At 34.5% G+C, this 23657-nt stretch overlaps 2 protein-coding genes across 9 annotated transcripts in view; one reads left to right on the top strand and one right to left on the bottom strand.

The window, feature by feature from the left end:
• Positions 1 to 5953: 5953 nt before the first annotated feature.
• Positions 5954 to 8108, top strand: LOC126887536 (uncharacterized). Its single transcript, XM_050655192.1, has 2 exons — positions 5954 to 6295; positions 7144 to 8108. The coding sequence occupies exons 1-2, from the start codon at positions 6180 to 6182 to the stop codon at positions 8006 to 8008; spliced, it is 981 nt and encodes a 326-aa protein (XP_050511149.1). The 5' UTR covers positions 5954 to 6179; the 3' UTR covers positions 8009 to 8108.
• Positions 8109 to 14699: 6591 nt separating this feature from the next.
• LOC126887532 (zinc finger protein 271-like) overlaps positions 14700 to 23657 on the bottom strand; it is a 137776-nt gene continuing 128818 nt past the window's right edge. For 5 of the 8 annotated variants that reach the window (XM_050655175.1, XM_050655183.1, XM_050655179.1 and 2 more), the window contains one exon: positions 14700 to 17580. In XM_050655175.1, the coding sequence (XP_050511132.1) occupies positions 15782 to 17580 (1799 nt within the window). In that variant the 3' untranslated portion in view covers positions 14700 to 15781. Of the gene's footprint in view, positions 17611 to 21732; positions 22854 to 23657 lie in introns of those variants that run through there. The other 3 variants (XM_050655177.1, XM_050655180.1, XM_050655176.1) reach the window with 2 other exon arrangements.

Genomic DNA, 23657 nt, shown 5'->3' with positions numbered 1-23657 from the left:
ATTGGTTTCAACATGGCTTTGTATAGTAGTAATTTGTTATTTAATGACAATTTGGATGTCCTACCAAGGAGCCAGTACATTTGTCTGAACTTGAGATCCAACTGTCTGCATTTCATTTGGAGGTGTTTGTTCCATGTTATCCTTTGGTTGATATGCAATCCAAATGGTATTAACAATATAAACAGGTTAATACAATAAAACAAAGGTTTAAGTATTTATTTTTTAAAATTTAATCCTTTATGTATTAGAATCTATAAAGTTTTGAACCAAAAGTATTAATTACACTTTCATTTGCATACCACAGCATTTGTTTATTTAAATGTACTATAAAAAACCCACCATAAAGCTAATTCCTTTATTATTATTTTTGTCCTTTAAAACAATTTGTTTATCATACATTTTTGCTAGTTGTGGAAGTTCTTTTAACGGAATGTGATATAACATACTTTAAATGATACTTAAAATCATTTCAAATCAAACACCAATATCATGTATGTATTTATACATTTATTAACAAACTGCAATCCAAGAAAAATAATATATTATCAACATTAGCCATTTACAGTAAAACCTCCGTTAACCGAAATAATTGAGGGGAGGCCGTTTCGGATAACAAGAATTTCAGTTAAAAATAACACTGTTTTTTGTATTTTTCTTTTATCAAATTACATAGTATTGTTCTAAAACACTCTAAACATGTTCAATTTCCTTAATTGTATTGCTGTTTAATTTACTGTATTGACAAAATTATTGAAACTGTCAAGCCATTTCAGTTAACGGAGGTTTTACTGTACCTATTTGCCTTAAATGGTACCATTTTAAAACAAACACACACTACACAAACAGTTGCACTAGATTTTCTCCTGGTTAAAAATGTACTGCCACAGCTTGTTCGATTAAATAACCGCAGGCTCAGTTGTCAGTATTTCAATGTTTTCTCTAAACAACTGCAATATTTGTAAAGCTGATATTTTTTGAACAAAAGATATCTTGCATTGCATCTCATTTCACATATTAATATGAAAAATCTCTTCAAAATACCAAACCTTTCAATAACAAGCAATATTTATAATTGAAGCACTTCAACTGCTGTCTGAAGATTCTGCAATGGTGTCAGGTAGTCCAGAACTGGATATTCCCTAGCAATACATTGTCCATAAATTACCCATTTTATACACACACGATGTGCAAAAGTATTTAACAACTCCTAAAATAGAGTATTTGTAAATGCACTTCCTATATTGCAGGATGATTATTATGGGTTATGTTGTTCTGATCTTTAAATGACAAAATACTAATTAAATTCAACGTTTTTTGATCTTATCAACTCTTTTCCATGATCTTATTTTACTTTTTATCTATATTACAGGTAACAAATAGAATTTCAGCAAATTTTAAAGGTTATTTTTATAATTTTTTACAAATTTACAAAAATATTTAATGTCATTTGCAGTCAATTGTCAAAATAAAAAATTCCTTTCAACCAAAACCTACTAAAATCTACTATATTTTCTACCCAGCGTTGCCAACCTAAAATTTCTGAAATCGGTAGGTTGATACAAAAAAAATCGGTAAAAATCGGAAGATTAAAAAAAAAGGCGGCATATTTAAAAAAATGTAATTTGTTTAACAAAAAAGATACAGAACAGTTAAAATTATGTTAGAAAAAGTAAAATAATTATGAAAAAAAGGACACGACACTTGCGGAGTGTCGACAGAAGCAAATATTTACTTCTTATCGATGCGATTATATTCGATTAGATTCAATTCGTTTCGATTTGATTCCATTCGATTCGATCCGATTCGATTTATTTTATTTAATTTTCACTCCGCTTGAATAAAACCGAAAGATAACTATATTTTTTCCAAGACCAAGACCAATTAAATGGTTTTGCTCTACATAAATAGGGTATTCCCATATAGCAATAAGTATGTAGGTATTATAGTATTATGTACTTTCCCTCACAGCTAATTTTACGGACGTGTATTCGTGATGTGGGTAGGGGATTTTCCGAGGTAAGATTGCTGAATTTGTTGTTAAAAATGTAGCATGTACGGCATGTAACATACATATTTTTTATAGGAACACAAACAAAAATTAAAGTAGTACAAGTAGTATAATAAAAAAATAAAAATCGGTAAATGAGGTTGAAAATCGGTAAATCGGTAGATTGCTGTCTAAATCGGTAAATCTACCGAAAAATCGGTAGGGTTGGCATCGCTGTTTCTACCAGATTCTAAAATCTACTACATGTAAAATTTTCCCACTAAATCACAAGAAATTCTACTAGATCTAGTAGAAAATCTACTAAATTGGCAACCCTGATCGCAGTATTAAGTATGTGACAGCTGTCGCTGTCGTTCAGATGACAGTAGTATCACAGAATATTTCTATTCTGTGGTAGTATCAACCTACATTCATGGTTAAGGGAGTTTTACACGAACATAACAGACTCTTAAACAGAGGAATATTAGAGAGATATCGCAAATGCATTTTTATCGCACGCTAATAGCGGAATACGCTATTTTGACATGTACGCAAGCGCAGAATGAATGTTACGCTAATACCGGATAGCGTGTCCCGCTATTTAGGTTGAAATAAGGGACGGTAATAACGTTAACGCTAATTTGACATTTGGGATGAAACATAAAAATAATGTCAAATTTTATAAACTAAATACTGTGAATCATCTTATGTTGAGAAACACGTGCATTTTTATTTTGTCTACAATAGACTACTTTTTGTGGTTAGGATATTATTTATTCAGATATTTTATATTATTTTTATACTAACTATTTATATTTATTGTTGGTTAAATCATTAAAATTAAAATGCATGTCAACCAGCTCAATATCCAAATTCATTTTTCAATAAAAAACAATTACAGTATTCCTCAAAATTAATTTCTAGGTTACATTGTAATACCAAACGTCGGTTGTCATAATAACGTTAAGCCCCGCCCCAGAACATTTGCGATAACTCTCTTGTTGCCTGTGCTGAAATAGAACGTTATACGTTATTTACGTCTTGACACGATATTATCGTTTGCATTTGCGATATCTCTCTATTAAAAATCTTGAAAGCTTTGAGATGTGGTGCTACCGCTGTATACTAAGAATAAGTTGGGTGGATAAAATTACAAATGAAGAAGTAATACGCAGAATAAATAACGAGCCAGAAGTTCTACTGAATATAAAAAAGAGAAAACTTGAATACTTGGGCCACCCAGGCCCGACCAGAGGAGGGGCAGGGGGGGCAAAATCCCCGGGGCCCGGGGCCCAAGGGGGCCCGGGCCCGGCTGTTAGCAAATTTAAAAAAATTCCTTTTATTAAAATATTTTACAACAGATTGAATTTGCTTGCGGTTTTAATTATGAAATTATTATAAGGAATATTCATTTGGAAAAGGCAATATGCAAGAAATTATTTCTTTGCATAAGTTACAATTAATAAAAATATATCGGGAATACATTGCGCGTGGGAGCACCTGATCGGAAGCTCGCTCTATCGGCCACTGCCACACGATTCGCAGAAGCGCTGTTAAGCATAGAGTCGAAACTTGCAAAAACTCTTGATTTCGACCACGTGATCCAAAAATTTGCGGATATGAAAGCAAGAAAAGTTATGTTGTAACTAACAGTTCTATTGTAAATAATTAAAAACAAAGTTTAATTGTTAAAACTGTTTTAATTTTCTTCCTTCCTGTGTCAATAGCATGAGTGTTCACTATTACATATCCCAGTTTATGAGTTATCAGATTTTTGGGGAATTTTCGTTCAACTGGGTTTGGGGGGGGGCCCGGCCGGGTCTCATCCCCGGGGCCCGGCCTGGCTCTGGGCGGCCCTGGGGCCACCTGATGAGATGACAAAAGTACACATTCCTACAAAATATAATGCAAGGAAAAATCCAAGGACGAAGAAATCCAGGCCGTAGAAGAATGTCCTGGATGAGAAATTTGAGAGAGTGGTTTGGCTGTACCACTAACGAATTGTTCAAAACAGCAGTAAATAAAATTAGAATCGCCCTAATGATATCCAATCTCCGATAGGAGAGGCACTCAAAGAAGAAGACACAGACAGCTTGAAGCAGTTGAGATCGACTGCTTGAAGTAGGGACCGCGCTGTGAACTATAATATTATATTCGCTGCCATACACATGACAACTCCAGAGCGGTTGTAAGGCGATAAGGGACAACTCAGGTAGTTATAACAATTGACTGCTCCAGATGTCGACGATGACAGTTCGTCCGTTGTAGATTGTAGGAAGATGCATAAGATGCCGCATTATTTTAAACAATGCTTTGATAATTATATACAATAAGTCAATCATAGCTATTAAATAACACAATAATACAGTATACTCTCTCTATAACGAACACGGGTATTGCGAAATTTCGCTTATAACGAGGTACACTAGATGTCCCATGAAATTCCTATTGAACACCTCTATAACGAGGCATATTTGGTTATAACGAGGAAAAATGAAATCGTAGAATATATATCTTACCTGTTTTTAGCGCTGTAATGGCTATAAATAAATACCCCAATTGCTTGTATACAGAAATCCCCAACATCTGTGTGATTATCGAGGATAGTGCTGTAATAAAATCCACCTCCTATAATAAACTTCTTCCTGTCCTGTTTATCTATCGATCGATATTGAATATTGTAAGAAAATTTACAATTTATGATGGCGAAGCCTTTATTGTTGAGGAAACAATATTTAGCATCTTATATTGCTCCGAACGGCTTCATTATAGCTATAGGAAGTTAATGTTTTAGAAAATTATATATTCATATGTATGCACAATATTATTGTTGTCTGATATAACGAGATCCGCTTATAACAAAGTAATTAGTCCGCCATTTCAGTTCTCGTTATAGAGGGAGTCTACTGTATTTCATTTAGTCCAGTCAGTTGGTAAAACATTATTTGTAAAATCTGACAAACTATCTGAAAGAATCATTAATATTCAGCTGAGCGGGGTGCTATTGTCAGAGTTGAGAAATTTCATAAACAATGGATCTACCTGTTTTATCAAATTAAAACCTTGTTTATATAATTTCACAGCTCAGACAATGGCACGCCGCTCAGCAGAACTATATATTAGAAAGCCATTATAATATTCAGCTCAGGGGGTGCTATTCCTCAAGGTGTGAAATTCTATCAACAAATCCCTTGTTTATTTAAGTACACATTTCCATCAATAGTACCCGGCTGAGCTGAATATTAATGACTCTCTTAGTTTGGTTGCACAACTATAGCATTCGCAACTGCACCAACCCTCCCTATCAACCTTTAGTCTATCTATTAGTCTAGTTCTCAAGGGTTTTGTCAATAAAATACGCTACGCTGTGCAGAGTTAGCTTTAACTTGCTCCGATTAGATTCAGCCCGTGTCTGATTTTTAGATGATTTTAGTCTGATTTTTTATGTATATTGCCGATGCCAGGATCCATTCTAATTTAGTGAGCATTATTTTTTTTTTGAACACTTTCTCATTGTGAAATTAGATGCAAAACTAATTACACAACAAGCAGGCTTCAAGCCAGGCAAATCCTGCAGACGTAGAGAGGAGATTTGTGCAGAGAGAAGTAGTGGGGGTAGTCTTGGTAAATCATGACAACCTACGATACAATAAACCATAGAACCCTGCTAACAAAGATCTAACTTTGCTAGACTATGATCTAGTAGAGATCATTAGGTCAGACAATAGAAGTTTTCTTGTTGTGTCAAATGGAAAGAACACATAAAACATCGAGAACTCAGCAAAATCGCCTACCCTAAAAAAACATTATGGCCCTATTTAACATAACGACAACCGCAAGCTATAGTAGATACGCGACGGTAGACCGCATACTATAGTAATACCTACGACCCCAGCCACGCAGACAATAATTGAATAGATGTTTCTCAAGGTTACACTTGCATGTAAAATGAAGTGTAACGAATTGGTGTTAATTATTTCTCGTTTCCCTTTCCAAGTACTTGCACACCGCGAATACCAAATATCTGTTTTCATATAATGTGCAAGTTTTAATATCTATTTATATTTTTTATAGAAAAAGAAAAATCTGGACTCAAGAGATAAATTTGGAAAGACATCAAAAAGGAGAATTTCATACGTTAGTTGTGCCACAACTTCGAAATGACGAAAAACGTTTTTATAAATACTTCAGAATGAAAATTGCTTATTTTGATGAAATTGTAAACTTAATAAGGGAAGATATTTCTAAGCTTGATATCAATTTTCGTGAATCTATTTCAGCGGAAGAAAGACTAGCCATTACTTTGAGGTAAATCATCACTCATTGTATTTTTATTTTAATATTTTTTTTATATATTAACATTACAAAGGAGTATAAACTCGTAAAAAGGTGCCTGCTGAAGTCGGAAATGATTGTTCGCAATCTGCACTGCTGGTACCTAGATTATCTTCATGGGAAATGGTTCCTTGGTCCGGCGAAATAAGTGGAGTTTCACAGAAGTTCGAATCAGAGGTGTAATTATTGGAAGTTGATGGTTGAGCACTCTGGTATAGTTCAATTATCTGCTGCTGCTCTTCATAATGCATTAACTCTTGCTTGGCAATTATTTCAGCAATTTGTAATTTTGTTTCGGCCTGACGTTTTCCAGAAAATTGTTTTATCAAGCCTGCGTATGATAGAAACAATAAATCTGTGGAGTCTTTTTCTGTTTTTTTTTCTGCTTTCAAAATAACTAATAATAGAGTCAACTAAAGTTGGTTTCGTATTTTGTACATTTCTGACTTTTCGTTTTTTTGGTTCTGGTTCTACAATCGGGGTGGTTACATCAGCGCAAGTAGCAGACTCTTTATTTTTTGTAGGTAAGGGTACCTCAGATATATCACCAATTTCACTCTCTTCATTACGCGAAACATCTACACCATCATCTTTCTCAGTTGCAGACTCTACATTAGTCGCAACTTCCGGCACATTTGAAGAGGTTTTAGCAAAAAGCAAGAAAGGTTGGAACATTTTCATACTTTCAGCCCATTGCCATGTTTTATTTTGTGCACCTTGCCCAGTTCTTGTTTTGATTACTCTTAAGTATCGCACATAAGAATCACGTAAACTTCTCCACCTTCTCTTTAGTTCCTCACCTAAAAAATATACTGTTTTAGGTTTTTAGCAACAGGCGACAGCTTCAGTACAATAGGGCACAGTTATCGTGTTGGATTTTCAACAGTCTCTACAATTATAAATGAAGTATGTGAAGCTATACGTAAAAGGTTACAGCCTATTTATCTTTCCGAACCGACAACAGAAATATGGCAAAAATCAGCTGACGATTTTCTAAACATGTGGCAATTTCCTAACTGCATCGGCAGTTTGGACGGAAAACATGTAACTATAAAATGCCCTGGAAAAACCGGGTCAAACCATTTTTGTTATTTGAAAAAATTCTCAATTGTACTGATGGCCATCGTTGATGCTAATTACAAATTTATATGCATTGATGTAGGAGGCTACGGAAAAAATAGCGACGGAGGCATATTTGAAAATTCAAACATGGGCCAGAGATTTGAAGCAGGTTTAATGAATGTTCCTGAAGATAAAAATCTTCCTGGGCAAGTGGAACCTTGTCCACATGTTTTGATTGGAGATGAGGCCTTTGCTTTGAAATATTTTTTAATGAGACCTTTTCCCTACAAGCAATCTAGAAGTGACAGACGAAAAGAAAATTATAATACTCGTTTATGTCGAGCTAGACGTGGGGTGGAAAATGCATTTGGCATTTTCGCTCAAAAATGGCGAGTATTTTTTAGGCCAATTGAGACAAAAGTTGAAACGACAATTTCAATCGTTGAAACTTGTTGCATTTTGCATAATTTTTTACGCACTAAAGTAAACCAACAAGGACGAGAGTTTTCAGAAACTGAAGAAAATTCAGGTAGAGCTTTTATCAATATAGAAAGAGACCCAAGGCGTGCAACCAATTTAGCATTTTCAACTAGAGAAAAGTTTGTTAACTATTTTAATATTTGAAATGTGAATAAAAACTCTAAATTAAAATAATTAAAGTGAATGTATAAAAATTATTATTTAATATAATAATTAAAGTGAATAAAAACTTACAACTAAAATACCTACTTACGGCATTCTTTCATCTCTTGACCAATTTCATCCCATATTTTATCCTTCTTTCTATTATTTTCCTAGTCCTCGTGTGACAAATCATAAAGTATTGGATATTTTTTAACTAATTCTATTAATTTCTCTGTTGGAACCATTGTAAAATCGCAACGACGATGACAGAAAACGCAACCAACTGCGATAACAAAATATAACGCAGTAATAACGTTGTCGCTGCGAGAAATCATCGCACCTATGTGTTGGTTCTCGTTAACCGCCGTGGCCATTCGTCTCGCGAAAATTTCGCATTGCGATGTTGTCGTCGACGCAACGATTAAATCGCAGCAGTCTGTTCATTCCTTTTTAATATAAGTTAAGCTGACCGATAGAATATATTAATACAGCTGCAGTGATGTATACAGTAGGGTGGAGCGAAAAAATGAAAGTTAAAATCTTGTTTCGCAATACCCGCCAAAAGTTGCCTATTGATAAGTAAAAAGCACTTGCAAAATATGAACAAATTCGAACAACTGCTTGGGCCCTCTACCAACGCTTGTTTTTCTCCAAAAATGAAAAAAATCGTTTGTTTTGAGCAAGGCAAAAAATTTATAATTTGTTTCCTAATTAATTAATTTGCATACTACGCCTATGGAATACATAACTACGATCATTTTCTAAATAGACCCTACGATCGTGCCGTTGCCAAGGAAACAACACCGTAGCTAAGTAAGGCGGGAGGGCGGTCTTATTGTTATGATGCAGAATCATCTGATCATCTGATTCTGCCTTCATACGATTTTAATATTCGAACGCGTTACATGGTGTCTGTTATTTGTGTTTAGTAAGTACGAAGTGCCACTATATTTAACCTATTTTTGGATATTTTGGTGTTTATATTAGACTTTCGTTTCATTATTAATTCACAAGTGACATTTGAAGAATTACAGCGATTATCCTGCCTAGCAACAGGTATTTTTTTTTTTAATGCTCTGTTTTGCAATATTAGTAGAATATTTTAATTACAGCGTTGGTAATAATGGCTGACGGTGTGACTGGAAGAGTTGTAACCAGAAGTACAAGTGAATGTCCCATTTTTGGTGCCCCTTCAGAACTTAAAAGTACCGTTTTGCCAACTATTGGAGACACTATAAAAGGTTATTTGTATATTAAACATAAATTAATCCATGAACGATCCGGCCAAGAGCCAAGCGTTTCGGAAATATCCAAACAGTTAGGACATCAAATAGAAGAAATTTGGCAAAGAGCTTCGATTCCCACAGTATCACACGAACGCATCCGTCAACTGATTGGTAAGCATTATAATACATATCGTAGCCTTATCAGATATCCACAAAAAAAAACATAATGAAAACTACACCATAAAAGTAAAAACTTTTAAACACGAATCAACGAAGCTGTTTGATATCGCAGCCTGTAAATGCCCAATAATTACTTCTTGTTGTTGTGTCAAGTCACGTAAGGTTCCAACTGAAGAACGGTCTTTCCTTTTGGACCAGAGATCAAATAGAAGAATGGGGATTGGAACTGTCGATATAATTGAGACTAATAAATTAAGAAAGAAATTTGAAAGACAAAAAGCAGAAATCGAACTGAAGAACGCTTTCGTCAATGGCAAGAAGGGGACTGTAGTCAAAGTGCTAAAATAATGGATGATAGTATTGACGATGGTAATGAGGGTCAATGTATTAACATTGTTGCAGTTCCAGAACTCAAAAAAAGTAGTAATGATACATTCTCTGCAACGGAGCCATCAACATCAGAAGTTGGACAAATGAGGTTCACACTTCCAACACTCTCACGGGTCTGTGACCAATATGGTATTTCTGATAGATGTGCTGCAGCAATTGCTTCAGCAACGTTACAGGACATCGGTATTGTAACAATGGATGATTGTTCTAAAGTTGTTGATAGAAGAAAGGTTCGAAGAGAGCGCCAGAAAACACGTGCTTTACTCAAAAATTTGCAAACTGGAAGTGGAGGAGGCTTGAAAAGTATATTTTTTGATGGCAGAAAAGACAAAACGCTCTCACAGGAAATAGTTGGCGACAGATATCATAAAAGAACGATCAGCGCGAAGAACATATATCTATGATAGAAGAACCAAATTCTCTTTATTTGGGCCATGTAACGCCGAGTTCTGGAACTGGGAAGCACATAGCGACAGCAATCTATGATTTTTGTATTAAAAATGGATTAAACTTCAACGAAGTTTTAGCTGTTGGTTGTGATGGTACAGCCACAAATACCGGAAGAAAAAACGGTGTTATTGCGAATTTACAGAATAAATTGGGACGTCCTTTGCAATGGTTAATCTCCCTACTGCATGCGAATGAGCTGCCTCTGCGTCACTTATTCGCATTCCTTGATGGTGCAACAAGCGGTCCTCGTGAGTATTCGGGACCTATAGGTAAATTGCTTGAAAACTGCGAGGCACTGCCGCCTGTACAATTTGAGGCAATTACTTGCATTGTGCCCGAATTGGAATATAGTGATCTGAGTACCGACCAGAAATACATGTACGAAATATGTCTTGCAATTTCGGCTGGTCAGTGCTCCTTAAATCTAAGTACTCGCAATCCAGGAAAACTATCACACGCTAGATGGCTTACAGCCGCAAACAGAATGCTAAGACTTTATATTGCAACCGAAAGTCCATCTGCAAATTTAAAAATTCTGGCTGAGTACATAGTAAAGGTATATGCCCCAGTTTGGTTCCAGATAAAGAAAGAACCTTCGTGCGCGAATGGAGCAAGGCATATATTTAAGATAATATCATCATCTCGTTATTTAAGTGATGATCTTAAAAATATTATTGATCCTGTCATTCAACGGAATGCTTATTATTGCCACCCCGAAAACGTGCTATTAGCCATGCTAACTGATGAACGAAGGTATATCAGAGAACTAGCTTTGCGTAGAATTTTTAAAGCTAGAGAAATGGTCTCTGTTCCCACAGAAGTCAGAGAATTCCATATTCCACAACTGAACTTCCATGTCTTAGACTACATTGATGTTATCAACTGGCAGACGTGTGAAGTAACCCCACCTCCAATTTTAGCTGGCGTTTTGAATCAAACACTCCAACAATGCATCAATAATACCGAGGCAGATTTGGACTTCGTTAAGTTCCCCTGTCATACTCAGGCAGTGGAACGGTGTGTTAAGATGGTGACTGAGGCGTCTATGTCGGTGATTGGTGAATCGGCTAGGGATGGCTTCATAAGAGCAAAAATTAAATCTAGGAGCATCATGCCCTCGTTCGAAACGAAAAAAGATTATAAGGTGATGTAGTGATTGAATGGTGGCTATAACTGACTATAATGGCTATTACAGCTCTTTATTTAAAAAGTATTATTGTTCAAATGTCCGTCTCTGCTGTGTTTGTATGGTTTTTTAGTATAATAATAAATCCTTTTTCTACTTTACTTTTTATCTTATATGACATATATTATGTAATAGTTCCAAATTGAAACTTTGGAAACATATTAAATGCCCTAATACCATTTCAACGGGCGGGAGAGGGCCAAATATGTTAAAATATTTCAAAACATCATTTACCTTTTACTTTTAGGATAATATAAGGTAACTTTTTGCGGGTATGGCAAAGTGAAATTTAAAAAAAAAAATTATTACTCCTTCAAGGGATGGTAGAGGGCCCAAGATGTTAAAATAATTCAAAACATCATTTACCTTTTATTTTTCGGATATTATAAGGCAACTTTTTGCGGGTATTGCAAAGTGAAATTTTGAAAAAAAAATTATTACCCCTTTAAGGGATGGTAGAGGGCCAAAGATGTTAAAATAATTAAAAACATCATTTACCTTTTATTTTTAGGATATTATAAGGCAACTTTTTGCGGGTATTGCAAAATGAAATTTTGAAAAAAATATATATATCTCATTTTCACTCCACCCTAGTATACAGTGATGAGCGCGCTAATAACCGGAAAAATAACGCAAAAGATGGAAAACATAATACATTACGAAACAAAACGAGATAAAACTAGTGGAGGTGGAAATTATCGTTATAAACGTATAAATTAACATTATATTACATAGTTTCCCACCTTTAGACGTCTGTGACAGGAGTATTTTATAAAATTCTACTGTCACAGTGACAGTTGTCATACTCCTCTGATACTTCTAAAGGTGGGAAACTATGTAATGTAATGTTAATTTATTCGTTTATAACGATAATTTCCACCTCCACTAGTTTCATCTCTTTTGGTTTCGCAATGTATTAGTGTACTAATGTTTGTTTTTTAACCAAGAGGAGTGATTCAAATTTATTGCGCTGTATTGCTTGTTTGTAATTGTCCAACCGCAGGCAAGTTTACTCCACTGAGACACAATTTTGAGACTATTGGCATTTCATAGGTTAATTAAGTTATTTAATTACAGGAAAACTTTTTTCCACCTACCTCTACCGAAAGTATACTTTTCCGGACCTGATTGTAGGGAGCAAAGTTGTACTTTTCCTCCCTAGGGAGGAAAAGTAAAAGTGACGTCATGGTACTTCATTTATGAAATATAACTTATTGACGCCCTGTACAATATCTATTTTCTATTACGTAAGTATCTATACATTTTAACGTTTATTTATAAAACACCCTGTATTTTGCAGAATGGCAAAAAACAGAAAATTGTTATTTTAATTTAACAATGTTTACATTAATAATTTGACTTATATTTGACAGTTATATTATACCTACTTGTTAGTTTTAGTTCTAATAAATTTTGTTGGTTAGTTACATAAATAAATTAAGTAAAAATGGAAAAATGACTTGTTGTTTGAGGAAGGTGGAAAAACCATATGTATAACATGGGAGTAAAGTGCCTTTTCCTCCCTTGAATGATTACTGCCCTCCGCTAAGCGTCGGGCAGTAAAGTTCATTCTCGGGAGGAAAAGTAGCACTTTCCTCCCTTGTTATACAAATAACTATTCCTTGAGGATTTTTAATTAAGTTATATCGGCGATTTTTGTGTTTTCTGCGTTATTCCTTTAATTTTTAGATTGTTAGTCTGCTTTTATATAAAAAGCAGTTGTTTTTGGAAGTTTTTAGCGACGCATTAATTTAATATACATAATATTTATGGATTACCGTTGAGGGCCGACTAGATCAACCAAAAAAGAAGATATATTTGGTTATTATTCTAGTGACTTTCTTGGGTGTGAATATGTCTTTTTAGTTTAGTCCTCCTGGTTAAAAAATAAACTATAATACATATACAGTGATGGGCGCGCTAATAACCGGCAAAATAACGCAAAAGATGAAAAACACATTAAGGTTGTGAGATAAAAAGAAATGAAACTAGTGGAGGTGGGAGATTTAGCGATAAACACCGTTACACTTGCATTCTATTTATTGTTTCCCACCTTCAGACGTATCAGAGGAGTATGTCAACTAAAACTGTCACTGTGACACTGGCAGTTGCCAAACTCGTCCGATACGTCTAAAGGTGGGAAACAATAAGTAGAATGTAAATGTATAGGTTTTTCTCGCTCAATCTCCAACCTCCACTAGTTTCATTTCTTTTTATCTCACAACCTAATGGGGTTTCCATCTTTTGGGTTATTCTGCCGGTTATTAGTGCTCTCATCATTGTATTATGACGATTACGACTCTTTAAAAAATTTTGAATCGTATATCTCAAAAACGGTGGCTCTTAGGAAAAAAAGTATTGAGACATTTTTTATAGGATAATTATCTGATCTACATTTTTTGTTAGAACTAACTTTATGATAAAACTTATCGTTTCGCTTAAAATTGCTAAAAACCCATTTCTGTGACGACTGTGACCTTTGACAGAGTAATTTTTTTTCTTCTGGTCGGACTTTTTACATTTCATTTATGATAGTTTGAAATTAATGTTTGAACAATCCTACCAATTTTCAGCTAGCTGTGAATTATTGTAACCTCACACCTATTTTTGGTTCTAACTAGACCAGTCTATAATGAGTCTGAGACAGCGGTATCTGGCTCACCCTTCTCTTTGTAGTTTTTTGTTTGGTCTTTTATGTTCATTGAATTGTCACGAGAAGCTAGGAAAAGGGGGTTCGCTTCTGTAGAGCTCCGTTTGGCCCTGTTCTCAAAGGCTACCGTTTGTGATACTGATTTTCCACCTCCCAACATTTCAGCTGAGGGGTGCGAGCTCTATTAAGCCACCCAGTGTTCCAGATGACTTTTTTGATGATCAGTAGGTGTCGCTTCGAAAGATCAGTAGATTTCAGTAGTATCAAGTCGCCTCTAAAGTATTCGATTCAGCTGGTGGAGTAATTTAGTTTATACATAGACAACTAGATGTCGCCCAGATGCCTAAAAAAATCGGTGGATTCAACCGATTTTTCGTTAAATTTACCGAATCCCTCTATTAAAATACGATGATTTTGAGTATATTAGTAATTTTTAGTATTTCAGTAGGTTTAAGGATGCCATCAGTAGATCAGTAGACGAGTATCGAGATCAGTAGTTCTACGGATTTTTTAGTAGGTCTGGGAACACTGAAGCCACCTCACCGCCGACAAGATCATACGACTCCTAGAGGGCGCTAGATTGCTTTAAAAATATTTAAACTACAGAAAGATTTTTGAAAATATATTCTGAAATTAAATAATGCTTGGTTTCCACTAATTACTACATTATTTTTAAAACATTCGGGCATATTTTTCGTAATGGTAGGGGAGTCCAAGAGGAGATTTTTAGTTACTCGAGCGAGTCAAAAAATCACAGAAAGAAACCTTGTACCCTGTAAATGTACCCCTACCATATATGAACTCTTAATACAGGGGAGTTTGTTAAGGGGGTACGAAAAAAAAATCTAAAAATACGTGTCCAATATTTTTTAAACATCTATCGAATAACATTAAACACGACCACCCACGGTGGTAGGGTAGGGGTTACTTTAAAATCTTAAATAGGAGATTTTTTATTGCAGATTTGGCAAAAAACTTTTACTCGAGACATTTTTTCGAATTATGGATAGATGGCGCTACAATCGGAAAAAGATTGTTGGAAATTAAAAATTAAATTAAAAAATGGAAAGTCAGCACTAAAATGGAAAACATAACTTAACTGTTTCTGTTTTAGGACCTAATATTCACAACCCAATAGGTCCCCATAAGGCTTTAGTAACTGCAAATTTAGCATCCTTGCCTCCCCTGCTACAATACATATACCTGAATAACAAATTTATATTTATGTTAATTTTTGTAGTAAACTTTTACTGGTTAATTGGTTTAACATTTGACACTAACACTTTTTCCGATTATGGGACTTATCGTTTCAGTGATAGAATTTCTTTATATGGAGACCCCTTGATTAAGTCTTCTATTGCTGATCAGTGGCATTTAACTTTCCCTTTTTTATTGGTATCTAACTTGAGCAGTTTTCAGAAGAGCCATCAGAAAAGTTACCCGCTTGTAGTAGCCAAATGTTCACTCTTTCTATCATTGCGAAGAATTGGCTAAACGTTGGACTGTTCGTTCATTTAGAGAAACCGTGAGCTTGGATTAGACTGTTGTGCTCAGCACTAGAAGAAACGCAGGTTCAGTAATTTGGATGTTTTTTTTGTAAATCGTGTCTTTAACAAACCGTAAAGACATCTACACACTATCTCAAATGTTTTATTTAATCCGTTATTATAGTAAACTAAGTAAAGCAAATTTCATACTTGGCAAATATTTTCTCCAGTGTGCACTCTCAAATGTCTTTCCAAATTTTCTACTCGACTAAACTGCTGAAAACAGATGTCACACTTGTGAGGTTTTTCTCCCGTGTGCACTCTCAAATGTTTTTTTAAAGTACCTGCTTGACTAAACTGTTTAAAACAGATTTCACACTTGTGAGGTTTTTCTCCAGTGTGCACTCTCAAATGTTTTTTCAAATCACCTGCTTCAATAAACTGCTTAAAACAAATTTCACACTTGTGAGGTTTTTCTCCAGTGTGCACTCCCAAATGTCTTTTCAAATGTCCTGCTTGACTAAACTGCTTAAAACAGATTTCACACTTGTGAGGTTTTTCTCCCGTGTGCACTCTCAAATGTTCTTTTAAAGTACCTGCTTGACTAAACTGCTTGAAACAGATTTTACACTTGTGAGGTTTTTCTCCAGTGTGCACTCTCAAATGTCTTTTCAAAGTACTTGTTTCACTAAACTGCTGAAAACAAATTTCACACTTGTGGAGTTTTTCTCCAGTGTGCACTCTCAAATGTTTTTTCAATTGTCTCGCTTGACTAAACTGCTGAAAACAGATTTCACACTTGTGAGGTTTTTCTCCAGTGTGCACTCTCAAATGTTTTTTTAATTGTCTTGTTTCACTAAACTGCTGAAAACAAATTTCACACTTGTGGAGTTTTTCTCCAGTGTGCACTCTCAAATGTTTTTTCAAATGTCCTGCTTGACTAAACTGCTTAAAACAGATTTCACACGTGTGAGGTTTTTCTCCAGTGTGCACTCTCAAATGTTTTTTCAAATCACCTGCTTCAATAAACGGCTTAAAACAAATTTCACACTTGTGAGGTTTTTCTCCAGTGTGCACTCCCAAATGTCTTTTCAAATGTCCTGCTTGACTAAACTGCTTAAAACAGATTTCACACTTGTGAGGTTTTTCTCCCGTGTGCACTCTCAAATGTTTTTTTAAAGTACCTGCTTGACTAAACTGCTTGAAACAGATTTTACACTTGTGAGGTTTCTCTCCAGTGTGCACTCTCAAATGTCTTTTTAAAGTACTTGTTTCACTAAACTGCTGAAAACAAATTTCACACTTGCGTTTTTCTCCAGTGTGCACTCTCAAATGTTTTTTCAATTGTCTTGCTTGACTAAACTGCAGAAAACAGATTTTACACTTGTGAGGTTTTTCTCCAGTGTGCACTCCCAAATGTTTTTTCAAATGTCCTGCTTGACTAAACTGCTTAAAACAGATTTCACACTTGTGAGGTTTTTCTCCCGTGTGCACTCTTAAATGTTGTTTTAAAGTACCTGCTTGACTAAACTGCTTGAAACAGATTTTACACTTGTGAGGTTTTTCTCCCGTGTGCACTCTTAAATGTTTTTTTAAAGTACCTGCTTGACTAAACTGCTTGAAACAGATTTTACACTTGTGAGGTTTTTCTCCAGTGTGCACTCTCAAATGTCTTTTCAAAGTACTTGTTTCACTAAACTGCTGAAAACAAATTTCACACTTGTGGAGTTTTTCTCCAGTGTGCACTCTCAAATGTTTTTTCAAATCACCTGCTTCAATAAACTGCTTAAAACAAATTTCACACTTGTGAGGTTTTCCTCCAGTGTGCCTTCTTAAATGTTGTTTCAAATAATGTGTTTTAGAAAACTGTTTGAAACAAATCTCACATTTGTAAGGTCCCTCTCTAGTCTGAACTTTTATATTTTTATTTACAGTTTTTCCTTTGGCGTGTCGACTCGAATAGTGTTGGTTGTGGGATGAATGTTCACAAACTGTTTCCATACCTCCTATTTTATTCTCCTCCTGAGTAAAACCTAAAATGCAAACCAACTATAAACATTTACTACAAGAGAAAAATAAATACAGACACAAAATTTAAACAAAGTTAATGTAAGGCAGCAAGTAATAACAATACAATCAATATGTTTTAGACACCGCTGTTTTAGATGTTTAAGAAGCCGCTTTCTTTTAAACAATTACCAGAGAACGGCAGTTTTCGCCAGTGGCCCACAATAATACCCCCAAGTGTGACACTATATATACACGAAATTTTCGATTTTCTAAATCCGGCTGAATTGAAAATTGGGCCAAATCCCATCTTAAAGTTTAGGAAAAAACTCGCCCATCCATATATCAACTCTCCATTTTGGTCCAAGGGTGTGAATTTTACGGCCCTTCTCATTTAGGGTCTGTTTTTCGTTCTCGTTCCCAAAACTCAAAAAATTTCAAAAATTTATCAGACCTTTGCGGCAGTATGGCTCGACTTTTATTTAATAAGGGGAAAATGTTTGTGGATATGTATGTATGTATGTGGAAAAGTTACACCCATCTGAATTTTTTTTCTGTGTTGCAAGAGGGGGCCAGGGCCGATTCAGAACCGGTGTAGTTTTTGACTTTTGCCTACCCATAAGCCAGCTAGGTAGATACAAAATGGCATATTTTTTGGGCGTATATATCTTAGGTTAAAGGAGAGACTGGAAAACCGCAAATACACCAAATCAATAGCGTTGAGTTGAGATTTCAAATGGTGCTTAAGCGGTTAAGATCATACCTACATACGGCTCAATATAGCCGAAAAACTGAAAAATTAAACTTTGAAAATTTTGGTTTTTCGACAATTACCTACTCAAAATTTCAACCTACGAATTGCGCCAATAACTCGAGCATTTGTAGGATGACTCTAGACGCGTCTAACCTGGGAAAATTCGAATTCTTAAGTTATAGGCTTCATAAATATGATCAAATCTATTTCTTATGGGAAAAACAGTTTTCCAAGCTCAATTATTCCTGTAATATCTTCAGTTATCATACTTGCTCTTGGATGCATCAGATACTACTTGTCAATACATTTCAAACTCATGTTTCATGATCAAAATCGGTTAAGCCGTTCAGAAGTTATCGAGTTCCAAAAGTCTAATCCATTTAACCAATTTCACCGAAATGGTTCATGGATCGGGCAATCCGAGTTCATTTGCCGGCCCTAATTATTAGGATGGCTGGGATATGAACTCGGATTGTCTTATCACAAGTCTGGTGTCGTAACTACTAGATCATTTGGGAGAGAATGCGACAAAGGCGACCATTCGTAACGCTTAACGTGTAATCGAGAAACATTACATTCAATTTCATATATTTAATTTACAAAAAACGTTGAAAAACTCCGGATACAAGAATAAAAAACGGCTAAACGCCGTAAAAATGAGTGGCGCATACAATATTCCAGCTACAAAAGAGCTAATATGAATATTACGTGGCGCAAAAATGTATTTTCATTTTGATGAAAAATAAAATTTTAGTGTTATTTCGAAAGATTTTTTCCATAATAGTTGCTAAATTTGAAGTAAAACGAGCCACAAAAGAGTAACTTTGACACAGTTTGCATTTTGAGGCTCTTTTGTGGCGCGTTTTACTTCAAATTTAGCAAATATTATGGAAAAAATCTTACAAAATAACACTAAAATTTTATTTTCCGTCGTTGTTTATTAAATAGTATTGATAGTGTATTTGAAAAATAATAATTTATTTAAGGCGTACAATTAATAAAAAGTTATTTATTGTTTATATATTATTTATGAAAAATCCAAGTATTTCAAGTCATTAAAGTTCAAATAAAAGTATTATTTTATAAGAGTTTGTTCCGATAACCGTAAATAGGTATGAGTTTAGCTATAAAGTAAAGTGCCCATGGTGGCATAAAATGTAGTAAATGCTAATGCTTCAAGTACGTACTACAAGTTTGAAGATTTCACTACACTTAAAAAGCATTTGCTTTTCTCCGTAGTATTTGCTACTATTTACCAGCCTACATAGAAGAATGAACTACGCTTTTGAAGTATGTGCTTGTTTAGTAGTATTTTGCTTCAGTTTAAGTGAAGTTGGTGGGTGGATGTCTTCGGCGTAGGTATTTTTATGTTACAATATGGCAGCATTTATGAATGTGTGTCATAGAAAAATTTACAAACTAAGAAGAAGATTCTTAATTTTTGGGGTCATTCTTTTATCAAATAAAATTTAATAAGTGTGAAGAAGATTAACAAATAACAATTGTTCATTTTTATCCTCGCGTAACTCTTTTGTCGCTTCGGATCCGAGTCACTCATTTTTACTCATGTACAATCTAATAATTTGGTACGTAAAAATGTGAATTCACAAATCACAAGCACATGGGAAACTAATTCCATCACGATTGATGTAATGCAGACAAGGCTGGCGTAACGCTTTGTAGTAGATACTTCTGGTCAGTAGTAGGTACTTCTGTTGTGTAGTAATAAATAGTTTACTCCTTTAAACGAGAATAAAATTTAATGCAAAAATTATTGGTTTACCGATAGATTTTATAGATCATATTTTCACTATAAATTTAAAATTAATTTGAAAAATACAAAAGTAATTAATTTGATTTATGTAAAAAAGTACTTACTTCAATTGAGCTAACCGTCTATTTCTTCGCTTTTCAGTAACACATTTCTTATAACAAGGTCCCATATTTTAATTTGCGCAAATAAAGAAATAAATAGTCTTTATAAATTAATTGAGTAATACTACATTTATACAACGCAGTTCTTCACATGTTCAAAACCTTATCTAAGCTTTCCATGGTAACAGGACATTATTAAAATAACTTTACAACTTTTTTTCTTTTTCGATTATTTGTATAGTATATAAATAATGGTAACCCTGAATACATAATTAGTGAAAAAATAATCCTATCATTTATACAAGTAAAGGTTATCCAAGAACATTCAAAAACTGAACGAAACCGAAATAGCCATCTCTACCTTTCTAATGACAATGTCACTGTCAACCTAATGTTTACATCTGCAGTTTCCATACCAGTGAGAATTTTACTACACGTAATTTGCCGTGTAAAGACAGAAAAAGTAGGGATAGCCGTAAAATATTTGCGAATTACGTACCCATAGCCTTAACGTCACTCTACCCTTAATTTATTTTTACCTTCACTAATCTGTTTAACGGATGAAAATTATTTCATATCATACTGTACAGAGTAACAATTTATTCAGTCTATATATAAAATAATCCAAAAAAATACAATAAACAAAAAGACAGTTATACAAAATCTTAGCATAATTTACTGCAAACTTTTTAAATTTATTTACCATTTCGGTCTAATGCTGTTCGGTCTAGTGAGGTTTCGGTAAAGTGCTTTTCGGTCTAATGAGTTCGGTCTACTGCTTTCGGTCTAATGATTTCGGTCTAATTGTCGTGTACCATAGTCAACAGTCGAACCTTGCGTTTTATGGACAGTCTAAGCCCACGACAATACTAAGGGCAGCATTCTGTCCTTAGTATCAAAACTGGATAAAAATCGGACAGAAACTGGATAAATTTGAAACTTTATTGTTTATTTATGAAGCATAACGTAAACAATTAACGCAAAATGTGAAATTATGTATTCGCGGTGTGCAAGTACTGGGAAGGGAAACGATAAACGACCGTGCGCGAGTCGCGGAGAAATATTGAAACTATCTTAAATAATTCATATTGTCAATTGAAATTGTCAAATTGACGTATATTTCATACCTTCTGTCATTGAAGCAGAAAAATTGTATATTGCTCCACAATATTGATATGATATGCAATTATTATATAAAGGTAAATTTAATTAATTGTATTTTGCTTGCAGTACTGCATTTTAATAATTAATTTTATTTACTACATACAATTGTTTACGTTTGCATAACATAACCTGCATCTTATTTTTTCTTCTTATTATTTTTTTGGACTATGGCCTTGACAATTATTTAGCAACCACCAACCAGGACTAATATAATTGGCCAATATAATTAAAAGTGCGAATAAGAGTACAGAGCGTAGAAATAGAGGTCGCTTTGTCGAACTTGCACGGTCCCAATAGTTCATATAATTAACTACAATCTGTAAAACTTTCAAGCTTCTACATTGTAAAAAACAAGAGAATTTAAGCATTTTTTATTAAAATCGTTTTTTTTTTGTTTAAACAATTAATGAACACAAATTTTTTTATTGACTATTCGTGTATTGTTCCCGCGAATGTACATGTCTGCAAAATTTCATTCATATGCATTGAAGAAAAGGCAGTCAAATTAACGTCTAAAGATTTTACGCAAACGATTGAACTAAATAAAAGCGTTTAATAATTTATATTTTTTGTATTTTTGTTTTATAAATAACGAATAAAAAACTCTGATAATAGAAGATAAAATGAGGATGGGAGGCCGCTTTTCTATAAAATCACCGGGGCGCTTGAAAAGTTCCAGCACGCCACTGCTTCAGTGTACACTCTAGAATGTTGTTTGAAATCACCTGCTCTACTAAACTGTTTAAAACAAATGTCACACTTGTGAGGGTTTTCTCCAGTGTGTACTCTAAAATGTACTTTCAAATCACCTGCTTGACTAAACTGCTTAAAATAGAGTGTGTACTCCTAAATGTATTTTCAAACTACCTGCGTGACTAAACTGCTTAAAACAGATTTGACACTTCTATGGTTTTTCTCCATGGTGCACTCTCAAATGTCTTTTCAACTGTCTTGCTTGATTAAACTGCTTAAAACAGATTTCACACTTGTGAGGTTTTTCTCCAGTGTGCACTCTCGAATGTTGTTTCAAATCAAATGCTCTACTAAACTGCTTAAAACAAATATCACACTTGTGAGGTCTTTCTCCAGTGTGCACTCCTAAATGTGTTTTCAGATCACGTGCTTGACTAAACTGCTTAAAACAGATTTCACACTTGTGAGGTTTTTCTCCAGTGTGTATTCTCAAATGTACTTTCAAATTTCCTGCTTGACTGAATTGCTGAAAACAAATTTCACACCTGTGAGGTTTTTCTCCAGTGTGTACTCTCAAATGTACTTTCAAATGTCCTGCTTGACTGAACTGCTGAAAACAAATTTCACACTTATGAGGTTTTTCCTCACACTTGTGAGGTTTTTCCCCGGTATGAACTCTCAAATGTCTTTTCAAATATCCTACTCGACGAAATTTCTGAAAACAAATTTCACAGTTGTGAGGGTTTTCTCCAGTGTGCACTGTGAAATGTGTTTTCAAATCACCTGCTTGAGTAAACTGCTTAAAACAGATTTCACACTTGTGAGGTTTTTCTCCCGTGTGTACTCTCAAATGTTTTTTCAAATTTCCTGCTTGACTAAACTGCTGAAAACAGATTTCACACTTGTAAGGTTTATCTCCAGTGTGTACTCTTAAATGTAATTTCAAACTACTTGCTTCACTAAATTGCTTAAAACAGATTTGACACTTGTGAGGTTTTTCTCCAGTGTGCACTCTCAAATGGACTTTCAAATTACCTGATGTAAAAAACTGCTTAAAACAAATTTCGCACTTGTGAGGTTTTTCCTTGTGAGGTTTTTCTCCAGTGTGCACTCTCAAATGTGATTTTAAACTACTTGCTTCACTAAACCGCTTAAAACATATTTGACACTTGTGAGGTTTTTCTCCAGTATGCACTCTCAAATGTTTTTTCAAATTACTTGTTTGACTAAACTGCTTAAAACAAATTTCACACTTGTGAGGTTTTTCTCCAGTATGCACTCTCAAATGTATTTTCAACGTACTTGTGTCAATAAACTGCTTAAAACAGATTTCACACTTGTAAGGTCTTTCTTCAGTGTGTATTCCTAAATGTCTTTTCAAACTACCTGCGTGACTAAACTGATTAAAACAGATTTCACACTTGTACAATATTTCTCCAGTGTGCACTCTCAAATGTGTTTTTAAACTACCTGCTTCTCTAAACTGCTTAAAACAGATTTGACACTTGTGAGGTTTTTCCGCAGTATGCACTCTCAAATGGCTTTTCAAATGTCCTACTCGACTAAACTGCTTAAAACAAATTTCAC

The sequence above is a fragment of the Diabrotica virgifera genome, chromosome 6, assembly GCF_917563875.1.
Source record: "Diabrotica virgifera virgifera chromosome 6, PGI_DIABVI_V3a".
NCBI lineage: Eukaryota > Metazoa > Arthropoda > Insecta > Coleoptera > Chrysomelidae > Diabrotica > Diabrotica virgifera.
The sequence above is the reverse complement of the archived record's forward strand: the minus strand, read 5'-3'. Positions and strand labels throughout refer to the sequence as shown.

Bases quoted from the DNA above. Each gene is read 5' to 3' on its own strand.
- LOC126887536 (XM_050655192.1), top strand. From the start codon at position 6,180: ATGAAAATTGCTTATTTTGATGAAATTGTAAACTTAATAAGGGAAGAT. The intron at 6,296-7,143 runs GTAAATCATCAC...ATACTGTTTTAG, and splicing joins AGACTAGCCATTACTTTGAG to GTTTTTAGCAACAGGCGACA.